The sequence below is a fragment of the Pristis pectinata genome, chromosome 26 (assembly GCF_009764475.1).
Source record: "Pristis pectinata isolate sPriPec2 chromosome 26, sPriPec2.1.pri, whole genome shotgun sequence".
NCBI classification, from domain to species: Eukaryota; Metazoa; Chordata; class Chondrichthyes; order Rhinopristiformes; family Pristidae; genus Pristis; species Pristis pectinata.
In genome coordinates this window covers 18,273,839-18,294,674 of record NC_067430.1, presented here as the reverse complement: position 1 = coordinate 18,294,674, position 20,836 = coordinate 18,273,839, and the positions used below count along the sequence as shown (strand labels likewise).

Genomic DNA, 20,836 nt, shown 5'->3' with positions numbered 1-20,836 from the left:
TTAAAGAAATACACATTTCAAGGTATTGTAGTTAAAGAAACCTCTGTGATTATTTGATTTGAATACAGTACTCCATCTAGTTTATTTTGGGAATATAGGACAGAACAGGGAAGGAAATAATTTGGCTTCAGTTCCCCAAAAAAAAGCATAGTTACCTAGGTGGGGTATCAGACTGTATATATGGAAATGAAGCCAAATCACAAGCAATATTTTCAACAGAGGAGAGAGTATACTATAATTACATAATACAGGAAATATGATTGAAAAACTTGAATTTACATTCATACCTTTAAAGTCTATTTAATTCTCATAATAAACTTTTAAAATAATTTTTTCAGAATGCTTGAGGGAAAGTACATCTCTTGACTATTGTAGACTGATAAATTTTAACTTTACTATAATAGTGCTTCATATTTAATACTGAACCATTTTACTAATTCATTTATTTGTTTTAAATTGAATAGTATTGTTTACAGATAAATAAAGAATTGTTATATATGAATTGTATCTGCTTCTTTCTCTTCAAGTATATTGCCTCAGTTTTCTCACTTTTAGTGATAGTTTATACTGAGGGAGGATTTATAAAATAGAAGTACATTACCTTGATACACATGGCTTTTGAAATGTAAAGGCTGAAAGGGGAAAGATAATAATTTGGCTTCGGTGTTTTGGATCTGCAAAATATCCCACTCCTCCTCAGGATCCAGAGAAGAAGCTCTTACACAAAGAGTTTTCAAGAGTATGCCTAGGAGACTAACACAGTGAAATCATTATGAAGTTCAGAGAGTGATGTTTCTCTTGGAAGTAATGGTTTAAATAATATGGCGAAGATGGAGACTTGGAATATAAAAAGTCATGGCAAACTAAATGGCAAAGCTGGCTTCAATAGATTTCTACCCTTCCTGCATATGGCCTGAAGACCACATTTGCTGACTTGTCAGTGCAGTGTAATCCAGGCTCACTGTCTCAATAAAGATACCAGAGGATATTCAGTAACTCACTGCCTACGAGAGAGAAGAGGAGGAAGAAGAGAGGATTTAGGTACAATCAAATATTCACCTTAATATTTAAAAATCCCTTGGTATTTAGACAGCAGTGGAAAGATCTGCATTTGTCATCAGTTCTGAGAGTTATCTTGACCTGCTTGTGGTTTGCTAAAATGAGGCTGGGCCATTTCAGAATCAACCTTGTTTTAGTGGGACTGGAATCACACGTAGAGCCAAGCTCATTAAAGTTTTATTTCCAATTTTTTGCATCACCAAAGGACACTAAAAGTTCCAAGCACAAAGAACTCTGAATCTGTCATAAAAAGCACAAGTGCAATATATAGTATAGATCTGCAGATGCTGCATGGAATGATGTGAATGTTCAAGGTGATAGTAACTTTCACCTCTATAGGCAGAGTAGTCCAGCACTAGTGTGTGGCCAGTGTCTGATGTCGACAATGATAGATTTCTATCACCACTGGCTTCACCCTTGGATATTTGTTCTTTGCTGGAGGTAGAATTGTGGATCCTCTGCACTGTTGGGGATGGGGTCCTTCTTTTCCTTGTCAGACTCTTCACAATGGGTAATGTGGAGGGTTTAGATACTAGCCATTTGGGATCCCCCGTGGTAGTGTAGTGGCTAGCACAACGCTATTACAGCGCCAGCGACCCGGGTTCAATTCTGGTCCCTGTCTGTAAGGAGTTTGTATGTTCTCCTCATGTCTGCATGGGTTTCCTCCAGGTGCTCCGGTTTCCTCCCACATTCCAAAGACGTACGGGTTAGGAAGTTGTGGGCATGCTATGTTGGCGCCGGAAATGTGGCAACATTTGCGGGCTGCCCCCAGAACACTCTACACAAAGATGCATTTCACTGTGTGTTTCGATATACATGTGACTAATAAAGATATCTTATCTTATCTACAATGATAAGCTGATAAACATGGTCATGGTGAGGGGAGAGCACTGGTAAGAGAAACACTCACACAATGTGTGTGTGGTAGAACACACAGTGCAATGGGACAAAGAGAAATCCAAGAAGTGTGCATGTGTGTGTGTGTGTGCGCATGTGAAAGAACGAGACAGTGATGTGTCAGTGCTGCAGTGGAAGTGATTGTGTATTACAGTACTGCTATAGACAGAAGGGTTTTAAGAATTTCAACACTAGTCTTAACCAAACAAGCCTTGGGAGATTTTCCTAAAACCAGAGATTCGCCTCTGGTGGCTACTTCTGTTCTCACCCTCCAATGCCACTTCATTACTGCATGGGTGACAAGAAAAGGTTTCCAGATACCTGAGTATGAAGCACTTTCCTTCTCCTCATCCATTAGAATATTCAAGTCCCTGTGACTGAACTTGGGGGCTCACTCACCACCCCCAGTTAAAAATTCATTGCAGTTGAAGGAACTCCAGGATGACTTGCAAGTGATACAAAAAGTTGTCAGTTCCCCAGGAGCAGCAGCCTTGGCATAAATTAATGCAAGATTGAGTTGAGAAATATGCATAAGACAATAAGCACTTCATGTACAGTACATTAATAGAGAAATCAAGATGCGACATTTTCAAAATGCAGATGTGATTTGCATGGGGAGCCCAATAGAAAACCACAGCTCAAAACAAGCATAGCTCCTTCCAGCAATGCCATTTCTGCACATGAAGGCAGAAGAATTTCTAATCTCCTGCATTTATATAGCACCAGTCATTATCTCTGGCCATCCCCAGAGCATCTCACAGCCAATGTTGGAGATTATGCAAAAACAGAACTCTATCCATGATTCTAACTGTCCCAGACACAACAACAAAAAAAAATCAGATAATAGTTATGTTGTTGAGGAATAAATATTGACTAGGACATTCAGGTGACTACCCCTGGTCTTCAAGTAACTCACCGAATCTTTCCATCCATCTGAGAGGGCTGGTGCAACATCTTATCTGAAAGACTCCCTCAGTTGGACACTGACATTCCAATGTTAGCTGAGATTAGGTGCACATATCTTGGGATTGCAACTCAAGGCACTGAGGACAACTGAATTCCCAAAGATGATGGCACAGATGATTGAGGTTAAATTCATAGTGGGAGATCGGGGAGATTGAGATTTACTTTGATAATTGATGAAAATTCATAGGAGATATACATAATTACTAAATACCAAAACAGGGAGTGGAAATAAATGGGTTATTTATGAATTGGGAGGCTGTGACTAGTGGGATACTCCAGGATCACCACCTAAGTCAATAACTTGGTAAGTGTAATTTAGTTAAGTTTGCTCATGATACAATAATGATGCCAGCATGGGTTGCAAGGAGGATGCTGAGAGGCTTCAGGGATATATTGCCAAGTTAAGTTTATGAGCAAGGATATGGCAGATAAAGTACTGTGTGGAAAAATGTGAGGTCAGTCCCTTTGGTAAAAAAGTAGAAAACAGAGTATTTTTCAAATGGTTAAAGATGAAAAGGTATTGGTGTCCTTGTTCACAAATCACTGAAAGTTAACACATGGGTCGGTACAGAAAGTAATTAGGAAGGCAAATGGTGTTCTAACCTTTACTGCAAGCTAACTTGAGCACTGGCGTAACCTTGCTCAAATTATACTGGGCCCTGATGAGAATGCATCTGGAATATTGTGTACAGATCTGGTTTCCCTACCTGAGGAAAGGCATGCTTGTGATAGAGGGATTATAGGCAAAGTTCACCAAATGATTTTTAGGAGGCAAGATGGTAGTGGGGAGGGGTGGGGATGGGGAAAGTTGTCATATGAGGAGAGATTAAGCAGACTGGACCTATAGAGAAGTTTACAACAAAGGAGGTATTTTCATTGAAATGTACACTTTTTTTTATTAGGCTCGACAGGGTAGATATGGAGATGATGTTTCCCTTGGGAGACTAGCACCAGGGATGGTAGTCTCTAAATAAGGGGTGGTCATTCAGAACTGAGAAACAATCCGAAATCTTTTTTTGACACTATTGATTCTAAAATTCTTTCATATATTTGGCAGAATAAAAACCCAAGGCTAAGTAAGAAATATTTACAAAGACTAAAAAAGGATGGTGGTATGGCCTTGCCTAACTTTAGATTGTATTATTGGGCAATCAATATTAGATATTTAATTTTTTGGACACAAGATTCAGATGTAATTCAATGCCCCAAATGGGTACACCTTGAATCCCAATCAGTACTTGAATTTTCATTAGTTTCTATTTTAGGAGCTCCACTCCCTTTTGCACTTACCAAATTAAGTAAACATATGATTAACCCAATTGTTAAACATACAAATATGGGTTCCAATTTCATAAATTTTTTGGATTGAATAAATTTAATCTATCAAGTCCCATTCAATCTAATTTTTTCTTTTATCCATCCAGAGTTGACTCAGCTTTTTCCATATGGAAAAGGAAGGGAATAGTATGTTTTCATGATTTATTCATTGATAACTGTTTTTCATCTTTTGAACAATTGTCTAACAAATACAATTTGCCTAGATCACACTTTTTTTTGATACTTGCAAATTAGAATTTTTTAAAAGCTACTATACCCTCTTTTCCCACACCTTATAAAACTGAAATTACAGAAAAAATTTTTGGTTTTAATCTTGTCAGAAGGGCTTGATAGCAATAATTTATGATTTAATTACAAAAATTCGTTCAGAACCACTGGACAAAATCAAGAATGAATGGGAAAGTGAACTCCAGACATCTATACCTACAGAGACTTGGAAGAAAATTCTTCATTTAGTTAATACATCTTCAATGTGTGCCAGACATTCTTTGATACAGTTTAAGGTAGTTCACAGGACCCATATGTCAAAAGATAAGCCAGCTCGTTTTTATCAACATATAAATCCTATATGTGACAGATGTAAATTGAATGTGGCTTCTTTGACACATATGTTTTGGTCCTGTCCTCTTTTGGAAAAATATTAGAAAGATATTTTTAACATTATTTCAAATGTATTGAAGATTGATTTACAACCTCATCCTATCACTGCAATTTTTGGTTTACCAAGGATAGAATCTGGCCATCTATCTGCCTCCGCTAACCGTATGATTGCCTTTGTTACATTAATGGCCAAACGATCCATTTTGCTTAAATGGAAGGATCCAATACCCCCTACTACTTTTCAATGGTTATCTCAAACTATATCATGTTTAAACTTGGAAAAAATTAGGAGTGGTACTGTTGATCCTTCACTTAAATTTGAGGAAGTTTGGAGTCCATTTATTCAATATTTTCACATGATATAGATCCCCTTATAATAACCTTTCAATTGACGACATAATATTGCTCTGTTTCTATTGAGAAATTTTAGTCCAGTTTTTTTTGTTTTTTTTAAATTTTTTTTCTTTAGCTTAGTTTGGTTTGATATAGTTTATAATTTTTCTTGTTGTTTTGGTTTTTTTTTTTCTTTTTTTATATTTTATAATAAATATTTTTCTTTTATATTATATTCATTCACTAACAGATCATTGGATCTACAGATTTTTTATACTCTATTGTTCTTTATGATTATCCATGTCATGATTGCTCTCCTGATCTCTTTGTATTACATGTATAAACATTGATATATTAATCTGTATTAATTTGAAAACTAATAAAAAGATTGAAAAAGAAAGAAGTGAGAAACAAATTCTGGAGAGTAGTGAATTTTTGAAATTGTCTTCCCAAGAGAACCATGGAGACTCATTTGCTGAGTATATTCACAATACCTACAGGGTTGGTGCAGAAAAGTGGTCACGTGGCAAAGGATCAGTCACATTATTGAAAGTTGGAGCAAACCTGAGTGCTCAAATATGGATTTCACTGTTTGTATTTTTCATGTTCTTAATAACCCCATATTAAGAAACACTGACATAAATGGAAAAATAAGTACGTCTCTATCTTCATAACTGTATGATATGTACAATTTGAAAGGTTTAACAATGCACCCTTCTCGAAGTTCCAACTCTGCCCGGCCTGAACAAAGCCAGTGGCAATAGATACAACAAGCTGCCAGCAACTTTAGTGAAAAGTAAAACTCGGCTGAACTGCTGGTACGGTAACCATCGCAACACATTGTATCGAAAACTACACCAGCAAGTGTAGCCTCTGTGGATTGGCTGGTGCCTCCGGCCCTAGAAACTGTTGCTAACAACGTTTCCTGCCGAAATTAACTGCATATACCAGGACACGAGTAGGTTCCAGCCCTCGTCGATCCTGTGCGCCAGGTAGGAAGTGATAATTTCTTACAGGTTACACCCAGATCGTTTCTGATTTGCAAACTTCCGACAATAATTTAAACCTAATCTAATAAACATTTCCAACAGAGTCTCCAGTAACCCATTTATTTGCTTTGACTCATGCATTATAATTCAATATAATTCAAGCGTGATTGCAAATAGAACAGAAATTCCCATTTTTCCCAGTTCCTGTTTACTGAGATTTGCTAATCTGAAAAGCTTTTATTTCGAGTATTTAGAAAATTCCAATGAAGCTTCAACGAGAATCAATGCCAATTTTTACTAATTTTAGTTGCTTTGGTTTTATTTTTCTCTATCGGAAGTATCTCCAATGCTCAGTGATTCTGAATCAAAGGACCAGGATGGTTCCAAATGCCGTCGCGGAAATGCGCCGAATTAACCAGTATCAGCGGGACAATGGGTAGGGCGCCGGACATGGTCTTGGCGGAGCTGCATTAGGAAGGGGAAATCACTCAGGGTTCCTGATCACTATCCAGCGGTTGCTGTGGGTATGAATTGACAGCCGAAGTCACGGTAAATCCCTCCACAGTTGAAAAACAGTACTGGCCTTTAATAACCAGAACTTCGCCATTAACCTTACAAAGCCGATTGCCTCCCACAGATACCCTGACAGCAATACCTTCCACCTTGCTGCTAAAAGGACACCTTTCCAATCTCCCAATTTCTCTCTTTCTGTTGCACTATCTCCTACACCAGTGCTTCCTATATGTCTTCTATTGCATTTACATCCTTCCTGTACACCTTACTTCAGATGTGATCCCATAATGCCAACGTTACTCGTGAACGGAGCAAGAGTAGGTCACTCGGCCGCTCAAACCTCCTCCATTCAATGAGATCGTGGCTTATCTGATTGTAACTTCAACGCTTTGAAACTATCAACACCAACTCTTCATTCCCTTGCTTATCCAGAATCTTTCTACCTCTGTCTTTAAAGATTCTGCTTCTGCCTCTTTATGAGGAAGAATCACAGCAGTCCAAGAGAAAAAGATGCCTTATCTCCGTCCTAAGTTGCAACTCCTTAACTTTTCGAACATAGAACACTACAGCACAGTACAGGCCCTTCGGCCCACGATGTTGTGCCGACATTTTATCCTGCTCTAAGATCTATCTAACCCTTCCCTTCCACATAGCCTCCTATTTTTCTATCAGTCATGTGTCAATCTAAGAGTCTCTTAAATGTCCCTAATGTGTCTGCCCCCACAACCTCTGCTGGCAGTGCATTCCACGCACCCACCACTCTGTGTAAAAAAAACTTACCCCTGACATCCCTTTATACCTTCCTCCAATCACCTTAAAATTATGTCCCCTCCTGTTAGCCATTGTCGCCCTGGGAAAAAGTCTCTGACTGTCCATTTGATCTATGCCTCTTATCATCTTGTACACCTCTACTAAGTCACCTCTCATCCTCCTTCTCTCCAAAGAGAAAAGCCCTAGCTTGCTCAACCTATCCTCATAAGACATGCTCTCCCATCCAGGCAACATCCTGATAAATCTCCTCTGCACCCTCTTTAAAGCTTCCACATCCTTTCTATAATGAGGCGACCAGAAATGAACACAATACTCCAAGTGTGGTCTGACCAGAGTTCTATAGAGCTGCAACATCACCTTGCGGCTCTTGAAGTCAATACCCCAACTAAGGTAGGCCAACACTCCATACACCTTCTTAACAACCCTATCGACCTGCGTGGCAACCTTGAGAGATCTATGGACGTGGACCCCAAGGTCCCTCTGTTCCTCCACACTGCTAAGAGTCCTGCCATTAACCCTGTATTCTTCCTTCGAATTCGATCTCCTGAAGTGTATCACTTCACACTTATCCAGGTTGAACTCCATCTGCCACTTCTCAGTCCAGCTCTGCATTCTATCAATATCCTGTTGTAACCTACAGCAACCTTCTACACTATCCACAACACCACCAGCCTTTATATCATCAGCAAACTTACCAAACCACCCTTCCACATCCTCATCCAAGTCATTTATAAAAATTACAAAGAGCAGGGGTCCCAGAACAGATCCCTGCAGAACACCACTCGTCACTGACCTCCAGTCAGAATACGCTCCATCTACCACCACCCTCTGTCTTCTAGGGGCAAGCCAATTCTGAATCCATACAGCCAAGTTTCCCTGGATCCCATGCCTCCTGACTTTCTGAATAAGCCTTCGATGAGGAACCTTGTCAAACACCTTACTAAAATCCATGTACACCACATCCACTGCTCTACCTTCAGCAATGTGCTTTGTCACATCCTCAAAGAATTCAATCAGGCTTGTGAGGCACAACCTGCCCCTCACAAAGCCATGCTGACTGTCCCTAATCAGCCTATGCTTCTCTAAATGTCCATAAATCCTGTCTCTAAGAATCTTCTCCAGTAATTTGCCCACCACTGAGGTAAGACTCACTGGTCTGTAATTCCCAGGGCTACCCCTACTCCCTTTCTTAAACAAAGGAACAACATTTGCCGACCTCCAATCATCTGGCACTACTCCAATGGCCAGTGAGGATGCAAAGGTCGTCGCCAAAGGCACAGCAATCTCTTCCCTAGCTTCCTGTAATAACCTTGGATATATCCTGTCCAGCCCCGGTGACTTATCTATCCTAATGTTTTTCAATAGTTCCAGCACATCCTCTTTCCTCACATTGACATGCCCTAGCATATCAGTCTGTTGTACGCCATCCTCACAAACGTCAAGGTCTCTCTCTCTGGTGAATACCGAAGCAAGGTATTCATTAAGGACCTCCCCTACCTCTTCTGACTCCAGGCACATGTTTCCTCTTTTATCCCTGATCGGTCCTACCCTCACTCTAGTCATCCTCTTATTCTTCATATACGCATAGAATGCCTTGGGGTTTTCCTTGATCCTACTCGCCAAGGACTTCTCATGCCCCCTTCTAGCTCTCCTAAGTCCATTCTTAAGCTCCCTCCTGGCTATCTTGTAACTCTTCAGAGCTCTGTCTGATCCATGCTTCCTAAACCTCAGGTAAGCTTCTTTCTTCGTCTTGACAAAATATTCTACATCTCGAGTCAACCACTGTTCCTTCACTCTACCATCCTTACCCTGCCTTAATGGGACAAACCTATCCAGAGCCCCATGCAAGTACTTAAACAACCTCCACATTTCCTCTGTGCACTTCCCCAAGAATATCTGTTCCCAATTTATGCTCCCAAGTTCCTGCCTAATAGCATCATAATTCCCCCTCCCCCAGTTAAATACTTTCCCATATCGTCTGCTCCTATCCCTCTCCAAGGCTGTGGTAAAGGTCAAGGAGTTACGGTCACCATCTCCAAAATGCTCTCCCACCGAGAGATCTGAAACCTGATCAGGCTCATTGCCTAGCACCAGGTCCAGTATGGCCTCTCCTCTAGTCGGCCTGTCCACATACTGTGTCAGGAATCCTTCCTGTACACACCGAACAAACTCCGTCCCATTTATCCCCTTTACACTAAGAAGATGCCAATCAATATTAGGGAAGTTGAAATCACCCATGACAACAACCCTGTTATTTTTGCACCTCTCCAAAATCTGCCTCCCGATCTCCTCCTCAGTGTCTCTGCTGCTATTGGGGGGTCTGTAGAATACTCCCAATAGAATGATCACTCTCTTCCTGATTCTGATTTCCACCCACACTGACTCAGTGGACAATTCCTCCAGGACATCCTCCCTTTCCACAACTGTGACACTGTCCCTTATCATCAAAGCCACTGCCCCACCTCTTTTACCTCCATCCCTGTCCTTTTTAAAACTTCGAAACCCCGGAATATTCAGCAGCCATTCCTGCCAATGCGACAGCCAAGTCTCTGTAATGGCCACCACGTCATAGTTCCACGTACTTACCCACACTCTCAAGTTCATCACCCTTGTTCCTGATACTTCTCACATTAAAGTAGACACACTTCAGCCCATCCAACTGACTGAAATTTTGCCCTTTCAACTGCCTATCCTTCCTCACAGTCTTTCTACACTCTGCATCTACTTGTACACTAAATGAACCAAGCTCTGACCTATCACTCTGGTTTCCATCCCCCTGCCAAACTAGCTTAAACCCTCTCCAACAGTTCTAGCAAACCTGCCCGCAAGAATATTGGTCCCCCTCCAGTTCAGGTGTAACCCATCCCTTTTGTACATGTTGTACCTTCCCCAGAAGAGATCCCAATTATCAACAAATCTGAAACCCTGTCCCCTGCACCAATTTCTCAGCCACGCATTCATCTGCCAAATCATCCTATTCTTACCCTCACTGGCACGTGGCACAGGCAGCAATCCAGAGATTACTACCCTTGAGGTCCTGCTTTTCAGTTTCCTACCTAACTCCCTATATTCCCTCTTCAGGACCTCATCTCTTTTCCTACCTATGTCATTGGTACCAGTACGTACCATGACCTCTGGCTGTTCACCCTCCCCCTTCAGAATGCTGTGGACCCGTGACCCCTAGTTCCAGATTCTCCTTCCAGAGGGAGCATCATCTCAACATCCTCCCTGTCAAGATTACTTGGGATATTGAATGTTTCATTCATTCCCTTTTGCTCTACAAAACCCCATTAAAAGACTAGACTGAGCAACTATTCATAAGACAACCAAGCCATGCCAGGCATCAGGACAGTAAACCTTTAAACTGCTTCCCATACACCTACAACCTTCCCTAAATAAGGAGACCAGTTCTGTATACAGTACTTCAGATGCGGTCTCACCAATGCCTTATATATCTGAAGGATTATCTCCCTCCTTTTGTTTTCAATCCCCCTTGCAATAAATTATGACATTCTTTTAGAGTTCCCAATTTCTTGATGTACTTGCATACAAGCCTTTCATGAAATGCAAAACTCTCAACAAGACCCTCAACCACATGCACTCCATTTCCTACACTGCTGCTCTTGGCCTTTCTTATTCTGCCTTGAACCAGGATGAGGATCCCCTTGTTCTCATCTTCCACCCACCAGTCTCCACAATCAGTGGACTGTCCTATGTAACCTTTACCTACAATGTGTTGCTATCACCAGGCACATCTTCCTGTCCCTTCCCCTTTCAGTAATGCAAAGGAGCTGTTACCTCCAGGAACCTCTGATTCACTCTTCTATCTCCATTCCTCTTCTCATGGGATCTTCCTGTGCAAATGCAGGAAATATCAATGTCCATCTGCCATTTCCCTCTTCTTTTGTCACTGTACTGGGTCCCAAACTCTTAATTGGGAAGGCCTTTTTATAAGGGGGATGAACTAGAAAGGTTTTGCTTCAACTGTACTGGACATTGGTAAGACCACAACAGAAGTACCACAGCATTGCTTTTTCTCCCTCTGCTCTGTCTTCATTTATCTCCTTCTATTTACATCTCCTCCAAACCCATCATTTCTAATTAACGGGCTCTCACACTCACTCTCAGCCAGCACCACCACTATCTGTACCACTGCCTTTCCTGGTCTCTACCCTAGAAACAAATGCTCCCTGTGTTCTCTCCATCCCCAATCCTTCTCTGCAACATGCTTGTTTTCTGACCTTGCCACATTCTGATAAAAGGTCTTCCCCCTCCACAGTTGCTACCTGACCTGCTTAAAATTTCCAGCATTCTTTATTTTTATTTCAAATTTCCAGCATCTGCAGAGTCTTACTTTACAATTGATGTGCTACATGCAATTATGTTCACTTAATGAAGCAAAGATATACTTGCCTCATGGGCAGTTCAGAGGAGTTTTGCTTGATTTACTCCAGATTTGAAGGGATTATCTTATGATGAAGAAATAAGCAGATTGGACCTACATCTGTGGAGTTCAGAAGGTGATTACTGGCAGGGTAGATGCTAAAAGAACCAGTGGGCAAAGTCTCAGGATAAGATGGCAACCATTTAAGACTAGGATAGGGAGAAATTACATCTCAAAGGACAGAAGTGGAGCAAGAAACATTAAGTATATTCTAGGCTGTGCGTGGTGCCGAGATAATTTGAGTAATCTTGTAGGTGGGGAACTGAACAGACAAGAAATCCATCAACAGCGTTACTGTTTATCCCTCAGACATTTGCTACAACCCTGAGAGCAGCCAATCACGTGTACTTAATAATGTACTAGCTTTAAAGCCATGGTCACCCTTTAACAACTGATACTAAATGCCACATACTGAGGCACATAGATTTTTAGATATTAAGCAAATCATTGTTTATGGGGACTGGGCCTAAAACTGATGTCCAGGCCAGAATCAGATTAGCCGTAATTTATTGATCAGTGGAGCAAGCCTGAGGGTTAAATGGCCTACTCCTGTCCCTACTTCTTAGGTTCTTGTGTTCTTTTCAGGTGAAGAAGCAATTAACTTGTATTCTTCCAATTTAGTATATTGCTTTGGCATGAGAGGGGAACTTATAGAAACCTACAATGTTACAACAGGACTGGATGCACTAGATATAGGGAGGATGTTCCCAATGGCCAGAGGTTCCTGAACCAGAGATAGAAATTTCGGGATATGGGGTATGGCATTTAGATTTGAGAGTCAGGAGAAATTTCTTCACTTAGAGGGTGGTGAACCTGTGGAATTCTCCACTACAGAAGGCAGTGGAAGCCAAGTCATTAAATATATATTCAAGGAAGAGGTAGATATATTTTTTATTGCCAAAGGGATCAGGAAATATGGGGAACAGGATACTGAAGTGGATGATCAACCATGATTGTGAACAGAGGAGCAAGTCCAAAGGGCCAAAGGACCTACTTCTGCTCCTATTTTCTGTGTTTCTACTTGGTGCTCACAATAAGCCCTCCTCTACATTGGAGAAATCAAATGCAAATTTGGCAATCATTTTGCAGAACACTGCATTCAGTCCACAAGAGAGAGCCCAAGCTCCCAATTGCCTGTTAGTTTAATTCTCCATCACAGTCCTATCTGACTTCTCTGTCTTTAGCTTCCTACACTGTTCAATGAAGCTCAAGGAAGAATGCTTCATCTTATTACTTGGCTCAAATTTGAATTCAAGAATTTCACATAATCAGCCACAACAGGCTTGAATCTCAAACTTAAAGTATTCATTTCTTTTTCTTCCACTTTCCCTCCGACCACTTTGTTTTCAATCCCTGGCACCATTGCAGCGAAGGGCATCATAAGCTCAAGAGCGACACCTCATCTTTCTGCAAGGCACACCACAGCCTTCTGGACTGAATATTGACCTCAACAATTCTGGATAATTCAAAACTGCAGCATTTGTATTTCACATGTCCAGTATTCTGCTTTTTCCTCCTGGTAATTTCAGATAATTATTCTGCTACTCCTGTTGATACCTCCTCCACACCTACCTTTGTTAATTACTAATCTTTTACCACCATCTTTCAGATGTGTAATTTTTGTAATTTAATATATCCAACTTATCACTGATCTTCCTGCTGTGTTCACCTTCTCTCCTCCTTTCCACTACATCATAAAACTTTTATCTCCAATTTTTTCCAGTTCTGACCAAAACATCGTTTCTTTTACTCCCTAGCTACTGCTTGACCTGCTAAGTATTTCCAACACTTTATGTTTTATCTCTGCTTTATTTCAATGTTCAGCTTTCGGAAGAATGGTTTATGCATTGAGGCAAATTGGAGTTTCTCAAACAGCCTTCTCCAAATTGCCACTTTAAGCTTTGCTAATTATTTTAGATTTTAGAAGAGTAAGACCCTCTTTTGATGAGGTGCTTACAAAATCAAAAGAAAACCTGCTCCAGGCTTGGGAACAGATTGAATAGCAACCAAAAATGATCTTCCTAACCTTAACTAGAAACTGGTAGTTAATCGATGTTGAATTTTTATATGAAATTGCAGTTTCAGTGACGGATAGTCCATGAAACCTCCACAGGCCGGACAGGCTTTAAGCAGAGTCCATGTGAAAACTGACTTGATACAGGATATTGCGAATTTCTGTCTTAATCACAGATCCTGAATAAAAGATCAGTAATTTGTGCAACTCTTTTATGTTACCATGGAATGCAGATTAATCAGAAATATCACAAAACTTCTGCACATAGACTGTCCCTCAGAGCTCTCTGCATCAACTAACATAGCCAAAGGAAGTAAGATAGCCATTATTGTACAAAACATTATTTCAAAATATTTTTGTGTTTCAGAGCGAACCTGGAAGTGCACTATGCCTCGTGGGAGTGCATCAAGTAACCGCTCCAATGGGAGTGACGGAGACATGGAAGGTCTTGGTAGGAAACTTATTTGCTCAATTTCAGATTTGATTTGTGTGCTTGATGTAAATGATGGAACACAGACTGATGTTAATTGCATAACAATTTTGGGACAGGGGAATAATATCAGCTGCATGCAAGTTTTTCCTTAGAAAATATCTCTACCTGCTCCCTAAGATCCCATTTGTTTCCTTATAGCTGAAAGTGAGTTGGCAAAGCTGCAGCATCAGTTTCGAATCATGGAAGGAGATCGCCAGGCCTATACCCTTGAATCACAGGAGCTGCTTAGGAAGCAGTTGTAAGTGTCACCAGGATACAGCTCTATGGACTAAGTATCAGCTGATAACCAGAGGTGGTTGAATTAACCTTCCACTCTATGACCGTGAATCCCATATAGAGCAGACTGATGTGAGAGTAGGTTGTCAAAGTAGAAATATAGTTTTGATAGAAATTGCAGTGCTCTGAGTCAATGTAGGAGGAGGTTGGTGGATGAACTTTTAAAGCTGGGACAAAATGGAGGATTAATACAAGCTGTCCTATGCAGGAGTGTTTCATAAAACAGCATAAAGGGAGCTTTACTCTGATTCAGACTTGTGCTGTACTTATACTGAGAAGGGCTGTAAGGTACATGCTTATATAAGTCCTGAAAGGCTTAAAGTAGTTTCTTTGAGTCCCTATTTGCAAGTCTGGTGACTTCTAACCCTTCTGATTTTGCTAGGGCAGAAATTGAGAAAATGAAAAAGGATCGCGAGGAGTTAATGTTAAACCTGCGGCTTTTAGAGAGCAAACAGAACCAACAGCAGGACCGAGAGGACATGGAAAGTATTCAGAACAGCCTGAGCTACCAGGAGAAGCTGGAGGAACAAATCACCAATGAGAAGCAAACAATCAAAGATCTGGAAGCGGAGGTGAAGATGTGGTTTACTACTTGGCATTGAAAGGAGGCAACTCAACTTCTGGTGCAAATGTAATTTCAGCCAGAGTGCCCATGGGTGGGAGATTCATTTGATTCTAATGACCAGGTCCAATATACCACTGCCTGATTTACTACCCAAAGCAGGAAAGCAACATCAGAAAATGGCGGAAGCTTGCGCAGCCCAGACACTACTCCAGGTCCAAAGAGATGCAGTGTTGGAGGTGGGACTAGGTAGGGGATGCAGGATGGGTGGAAAGTTTGAACTGGATCCAAGCAGGAATCTGGAGGAGATACATGTGTTGGTGAGGTACACACTCCAGATACTCTTGGCTCCACAAAGTAGGATTTAATACTTCAATTATCAGGACCTGGTTATATCAATGCTGCCTCTAGTGCTGCCTCTGCAGGGAACTCTGCTGTCCAGATTCAGAAGGGATTAGGCCCTATTAACATATGTGGATATCAGTTGCTGCTTGGCTCAGATAATAGAAGCCTTGGATGCTAGGACAGTCAGGCCTTCTAAACTTGGGATGTATGGGAACACAACTGATTTACCTATTCCTATTTAACTGTTTCTGCTGGATGTTAAAGATCCTTCAATGTGTCATCTACAGGAGAGCTCTAAATCTCAACAGTGATGGTTTTTCATGTGCAACTAGATACCATGTGCGATGACAGAATATTTTACTTGTACTAAAGAAATCCTGTCCTTGCCCTGCTCCGTGCTCATGCAATCTTCAGACAGGATCATTAACGTAAATTTTGGCTTTTTTTTCCTCTGTAATGTGGGAACATAAGAAACAGGAGCAGGAGTAAGCCATCTGGCCCATCGAGCCTACTCCACCATTCAATAAGATCATGGCTGATCTGGCCTGCCTTTTCCTCATAACCCTTAATTCCCTTGCTATGCAATAATCTATCTAACTGTGTCTTAAACATATTTAATGAAGTAGCCTCTACTGCTTCTCTGGGCAGAGAATTCCACAGATTCACTACTCTCTGGGAAAAGCAGTTCCTCCTCATCTTTGTCCTAAATCTATTCCCCCGAATCTTGAGGCTATGTCCCCTAGTTCTAGTCTCACCTACCAGTGGAAACAACCTTCCTGCCTCTATCTTATCTATCCCTTTCATAATTTTACATATTTCTATAAGATCCCCTCTCATTCTTCTGAATTCCAGTGACTATAGTCCCAGCCGACTCAATTTCTCCTCATAGGCTAACCCCCTCGTCTCCAGAATCAACCTGGTGAACCTCCACTGCACCGCCTCCAAAGCCAGTAAATCTTTCCTCAAGTAAGGAGACCAGAACTGCACGCAGTACTCCAGATATGGCCTCACCAGTACCCTGTACAGTTGCAGCATAACCTCCCTGCTCTTAAATTCAATCCCTCTAGCAATGAAGGCCAACATTCCATTTGCCTTCTTGATAACCTGTTGCATCTACAAACCAACCTTTTGCAATTCATGCACAAGCACTCCAAAGTCTCTCTGCACAACAGCATACTTCAATCTTTCACCATTTAAATAATAATCTGATCTTCTATTTTTCCTTCCAAAGTGGATGACCTCAATTTTACCAACACTTTGCTCCATCTGCCAGACCCTTGCCCACTCACTTAACCTACCGATACCTCTCTGCAGACTCTCTGCATCCTCTGCACAATTTGCCTTTCCACTCAATTTAATGTCATCGGCAAACTTAGATACGCTACACTCGGTCCCTTCTTCCAAATCGTTAATGTATATCATAAACAGTTGCGGGCCCAGCACCGACCCCTGTGGCACCCTGCTCACCACTGATTGCCAACCAGAGAAACACCCATTTATCCCAACTCCCTGCCTTCTATTGGTTAACCAATCCTCTATCCATGCTAATACATTACCCCCAACTCCATGCGCCCTTATTTTATGCTGTGTCTGCCTGATGGAACCAGATGTGTCACTATTTCTTCCTTAATGATAGCTTTAAGCATTTTCCCAACTACAGATGTTAAACTAACTGGCCTATAGTTACCTGTCTTTTGCCTACATCCTTTTTTAAACAGTGGTGTGACATTCGCTGCCTTCCAATCTGCCGGCACCTGCCCAGAGTCCACAGAATTTTGGTAAATTATCACAAAAGCCTCTACTATAACTTCCGCCATTTCTTTCAGTACCCTGGGATGCATCCCATCAGGACCAAGGGACTTGTCTAGCTTTAGGCCCACTAGCTTGCTCATCACTACCTCTTTAGTGATAGCGATTGTGTCAAGGTCCTCACTTCCCATTGCATTCATAACATCTCTCTTTGGCATGTTAGATGTGTCCTCCACCATGAAGACTGACACAAAATAGTCATTCAAGGCCTCAGACATTTTCACATTACCCAATATTAATTTCCTCTTCTCATCTTCCAAGGGACCTACGTTCACTTTAGCCACCCTTTTCCATTTTATATAGTTATAAAAACTTTTACTATCTGCTTTTATATTTTGTGCTAGTTTACTTTCATAATTCATCTTCCCTTTCCTTATTGCTTGCTTGGTGGTTCTTTGTTGCTTTCTAAAGTTTTCCCAATCTTCCTGTTTCCCACTATTCTTGGTGACGTTGTATGTATGAGCTTTTAACTTGATGCCTTCTTTTATTTCCTGAGTTATCCAAGGCTAGCTCTCCCCACCTTTACTGTCCTCACTTTTAACTGGAATATACCTCTGTTGATCACCATGAAAAATCTGTTTGAAAGTCTTCCACTGTTCCTCCCGGTCCCACCATATAGCCTGTGTTTCCAGTCTATGCCAGTCAACTTCTCCCTCATCCCATTGTAGTCTCATTTGTTCAGGCATAATACACTGGTTTTAGATCTTAACTATTGCATCCTCCATTTGTATGAGAAATTCAGTCATACTACGATCACTCTTTCCAAGAGGATCCCTAACTACAAGATCGTTGATTTTACCTCTCTCATTGCACAGGACCAGATCTAACAATGAGGATATCAAGTGCTTGTTAAGTTTAGTTGCTGTGGCCCACCTAGGGCATAATCTCTGAGGCTTTGCCCAGTGGCTCAGTTACACAGTACAGTTACACAGTAACTACATCGATCACGAAAATGACTGGATTCATCACACTTCACTTCATTCTTCTAAACATGTCTTACATTGTCTCCCAATGAATCTGTTGGTGACCTGCCCAAAGGCAGTGCTGATTTAGACCTGGTGCTCAGGAACATGCCAGTTTTTTTGGATGATTCTTCTGTGTCTCTGTGTTTGGTCAAACAACAGGGGTCCCTTCCCACCATGAAATATCCTATCTTGGCAGTAACTGTGGGTAAAGAAACATATCCAAATATTCTGTGGCTTTTTGAGATTTGTGTGTTTATGTGTGTGTGTGGGAGTGAATCTCTATAGCTTTGTGGACATGCACTTGTGTGTGTGTTTGAGCATGTGTGTGTGTGTTTGTGGATACCTCCATGTGCTCACATACATTATGTCTGCATAGGCGCAAATGAGAGTATCTCTGCATGTGTGTCAGTGTGTGTGTCTGTATGTGTAGGTCGATGTTGACATGGTTATATCTTATCTTATCAATAAATGTTTCCCTTTGTTTAAATCCTTTTAATACAGATAAAGGTCTTGGAGCAAAAAATCTTTGAGCAGAAGAAGGGGTTGAGTAAAGGTGTTAATGTTAAAGCAATGAATGAACACCTGGAGAAGAACATTGGGATCATGGAGGACCGCCTGGACAGGGTGAGAATTCTCAGAGTGTGACAAAGAAGTAGGTAAAGTCCAGTAATCTGAATGCTCTTCAAGGAGCTGGCACAGATTCTGTGGGTTAAATGGCCTCCTACGCTGTAACAATTCCATGATTCTAGTTACCATGAGGCAAATACTGTTGATGTGAACTTAAAAAAATGACAGGAGCTGTTGAGACCACAAACAGCAGAAGTCTATAAGCTCCAATATGGTTAGAGAGAGATTGCTTTTAAATTCCCAAGTTGAATCTCTTTTTACCCCTGTTTGCCTCTAATTGAGCTTCAATTTCACTGGGATTGGACTCTTTCATGCCTGACCTAGGCATGAGTGTTTAGAGAACTGCACAGAAGGTGTGACAGCTGTATACTAGGGATGACTGGAGAGGAACTGAAAATTCATTTCCAGGAGAAAATTGCTAGAGAATTATAAAGATGAATATTAAACTGTGAAGCCAAATCACCTCATCTTATTAGTTTTAAACCTTACTGACAACAGATCCAGGATTTCTTTTTTTAATGTGCAGGTCAGCATTGAGAGGCACTGTGGAACTAAGGCCCTCTTTAACCATGTTGTGATTTTTTTTTTAACTAAAAGCATATTTCTTGTTCTCATTCAGTCCTTATCCCACCATGCGCTTCTGGGTTTCTTGGGGTCTGGAAACTCAAGTTATCAGGATTAAACCTGAAGGAAAGATTAAATACAGGGCTTTCTGCCTTGTAATAATATTCAAATTAAGAATATTCCTTCTGGGAGAAGGTTTTCTACCTGCATCCTGATCAATCTCCATTAAACATGGAGAAAGGTAGGTCTGAGATTATTGATATTTTTACACATCAGCTGGACCCAACCATTTCTGGGGATTTTTAGCTCAAAGTATCTGTTAATTTTGTGCTTAAAATAGGAAACTAGAGCATGGCAAAATTGGCTTGTCAGTTAATTAATGTCAGAAAAGTGGGACAGGGTACAAGGTGGCCATTGAGTGGATGTGGGCTAAGGTGGAAGTGAGAGATCTGGTGAGAGCTTCAAGTAAAGCTGGCAACTTTGCTGTCCTATCATGTGAAATAATTTACAGTGATTACTCTCCCCCATTTACAGGCACTAAGTAAATTCAATACCCAGCTCATGAGAAACGGGCGGCTGAGGGAACAGATTGACACACTGCGTGTTGAGCGCTCAAGATTTGAGCAGCTCCACAGAAAGCTAGAAAAAGTAAGGATTAAAATCACTTGTTTCTCACTTTTGTATATATTTTCTCCTTTGCGTGAATGTGCCTCATCTTGCTCGTGGTCTAAAGTGACTGCAGTCCAGGGTCAGTGGCTTCATAGATGTCAACTCCTTAGGGAAGGTCCTGTCTCACCAATCTGCATGCTGAGTCTCTAATCAAAACAAATCCCCCTATAGCAAGATGCATTGGTGATACTTTGTTTTCCAATTTGCCTTCAGTGGCACTCAAGAGATTGGCATTTACTGCCCATCCCAACTTGTCTAAATGCATCATGTCTTAACATAGTGGTAGAAGAGAAATTGTTTCCCTGAGTGAGTCCACAAGATGTCAAACTTATTAAATTCAGTTTTACAATTTGCCAGAGCATGGTTTAAACAATCTAGCTCTGGTTTCTACGCTAGTTTCACAGAGAGAGATCTCAAACTTGGCCCTGCTCTTTTGGAGTGCAAGCAGCTGATATTTTCCTGTGCAGAGACAATGTGTCATCAGGACCACTCCAGCATACTTTGTACAGAACACCTAGGCATGAATCAGTGGGTAGGACCAGGTATGCAACCAGGAACTGGAGTCAGTGTAAAGGAATTAAATAAACTGTCCTATATTGAAT

The 20,836-nt window shown here is 41.1% G+C and overlaps 1 protein-coding gene across 1 annotated transcript in view; it reads left to right on the top strand.

The window, feature by feature from the left end:
- Positions 1–6,147: 6,147 nt before the first annotated feature.
- Positions 6,148–20,836, top strand: part of odad1 (outer dynein arm docking complex subunit 1) — a 28,219-nt gene continuing 13,530 nt past the window's right edge. The window contains exons 1-6 of the mRNA XM_052039136.1: positions 6,148–6,185; positions 14,292–14,375; positions 14,556–14,655; positions 15,076–15,265; positions 18,876–18,998; positions 20,100–20,213. Coding sequence (XP_051895096.1) covers positions 14,312–14,375; positions 14,556–14,655; positions 15,076–15,265; positions 18,876–18,998; positions 20,100–20,213 — 591 coding nt within the window. The 5' untranslated portion in view covers positions 6,148–6,185; positions 14,292–14,311. The remainder of the gene's footprint in view (positions 6,186–14,291; positions 14,376–14,555; positions 14,656–15,075; positions 15,266–18,875; positions 18,999–20,099; positions 20,214–20,836) is intronic.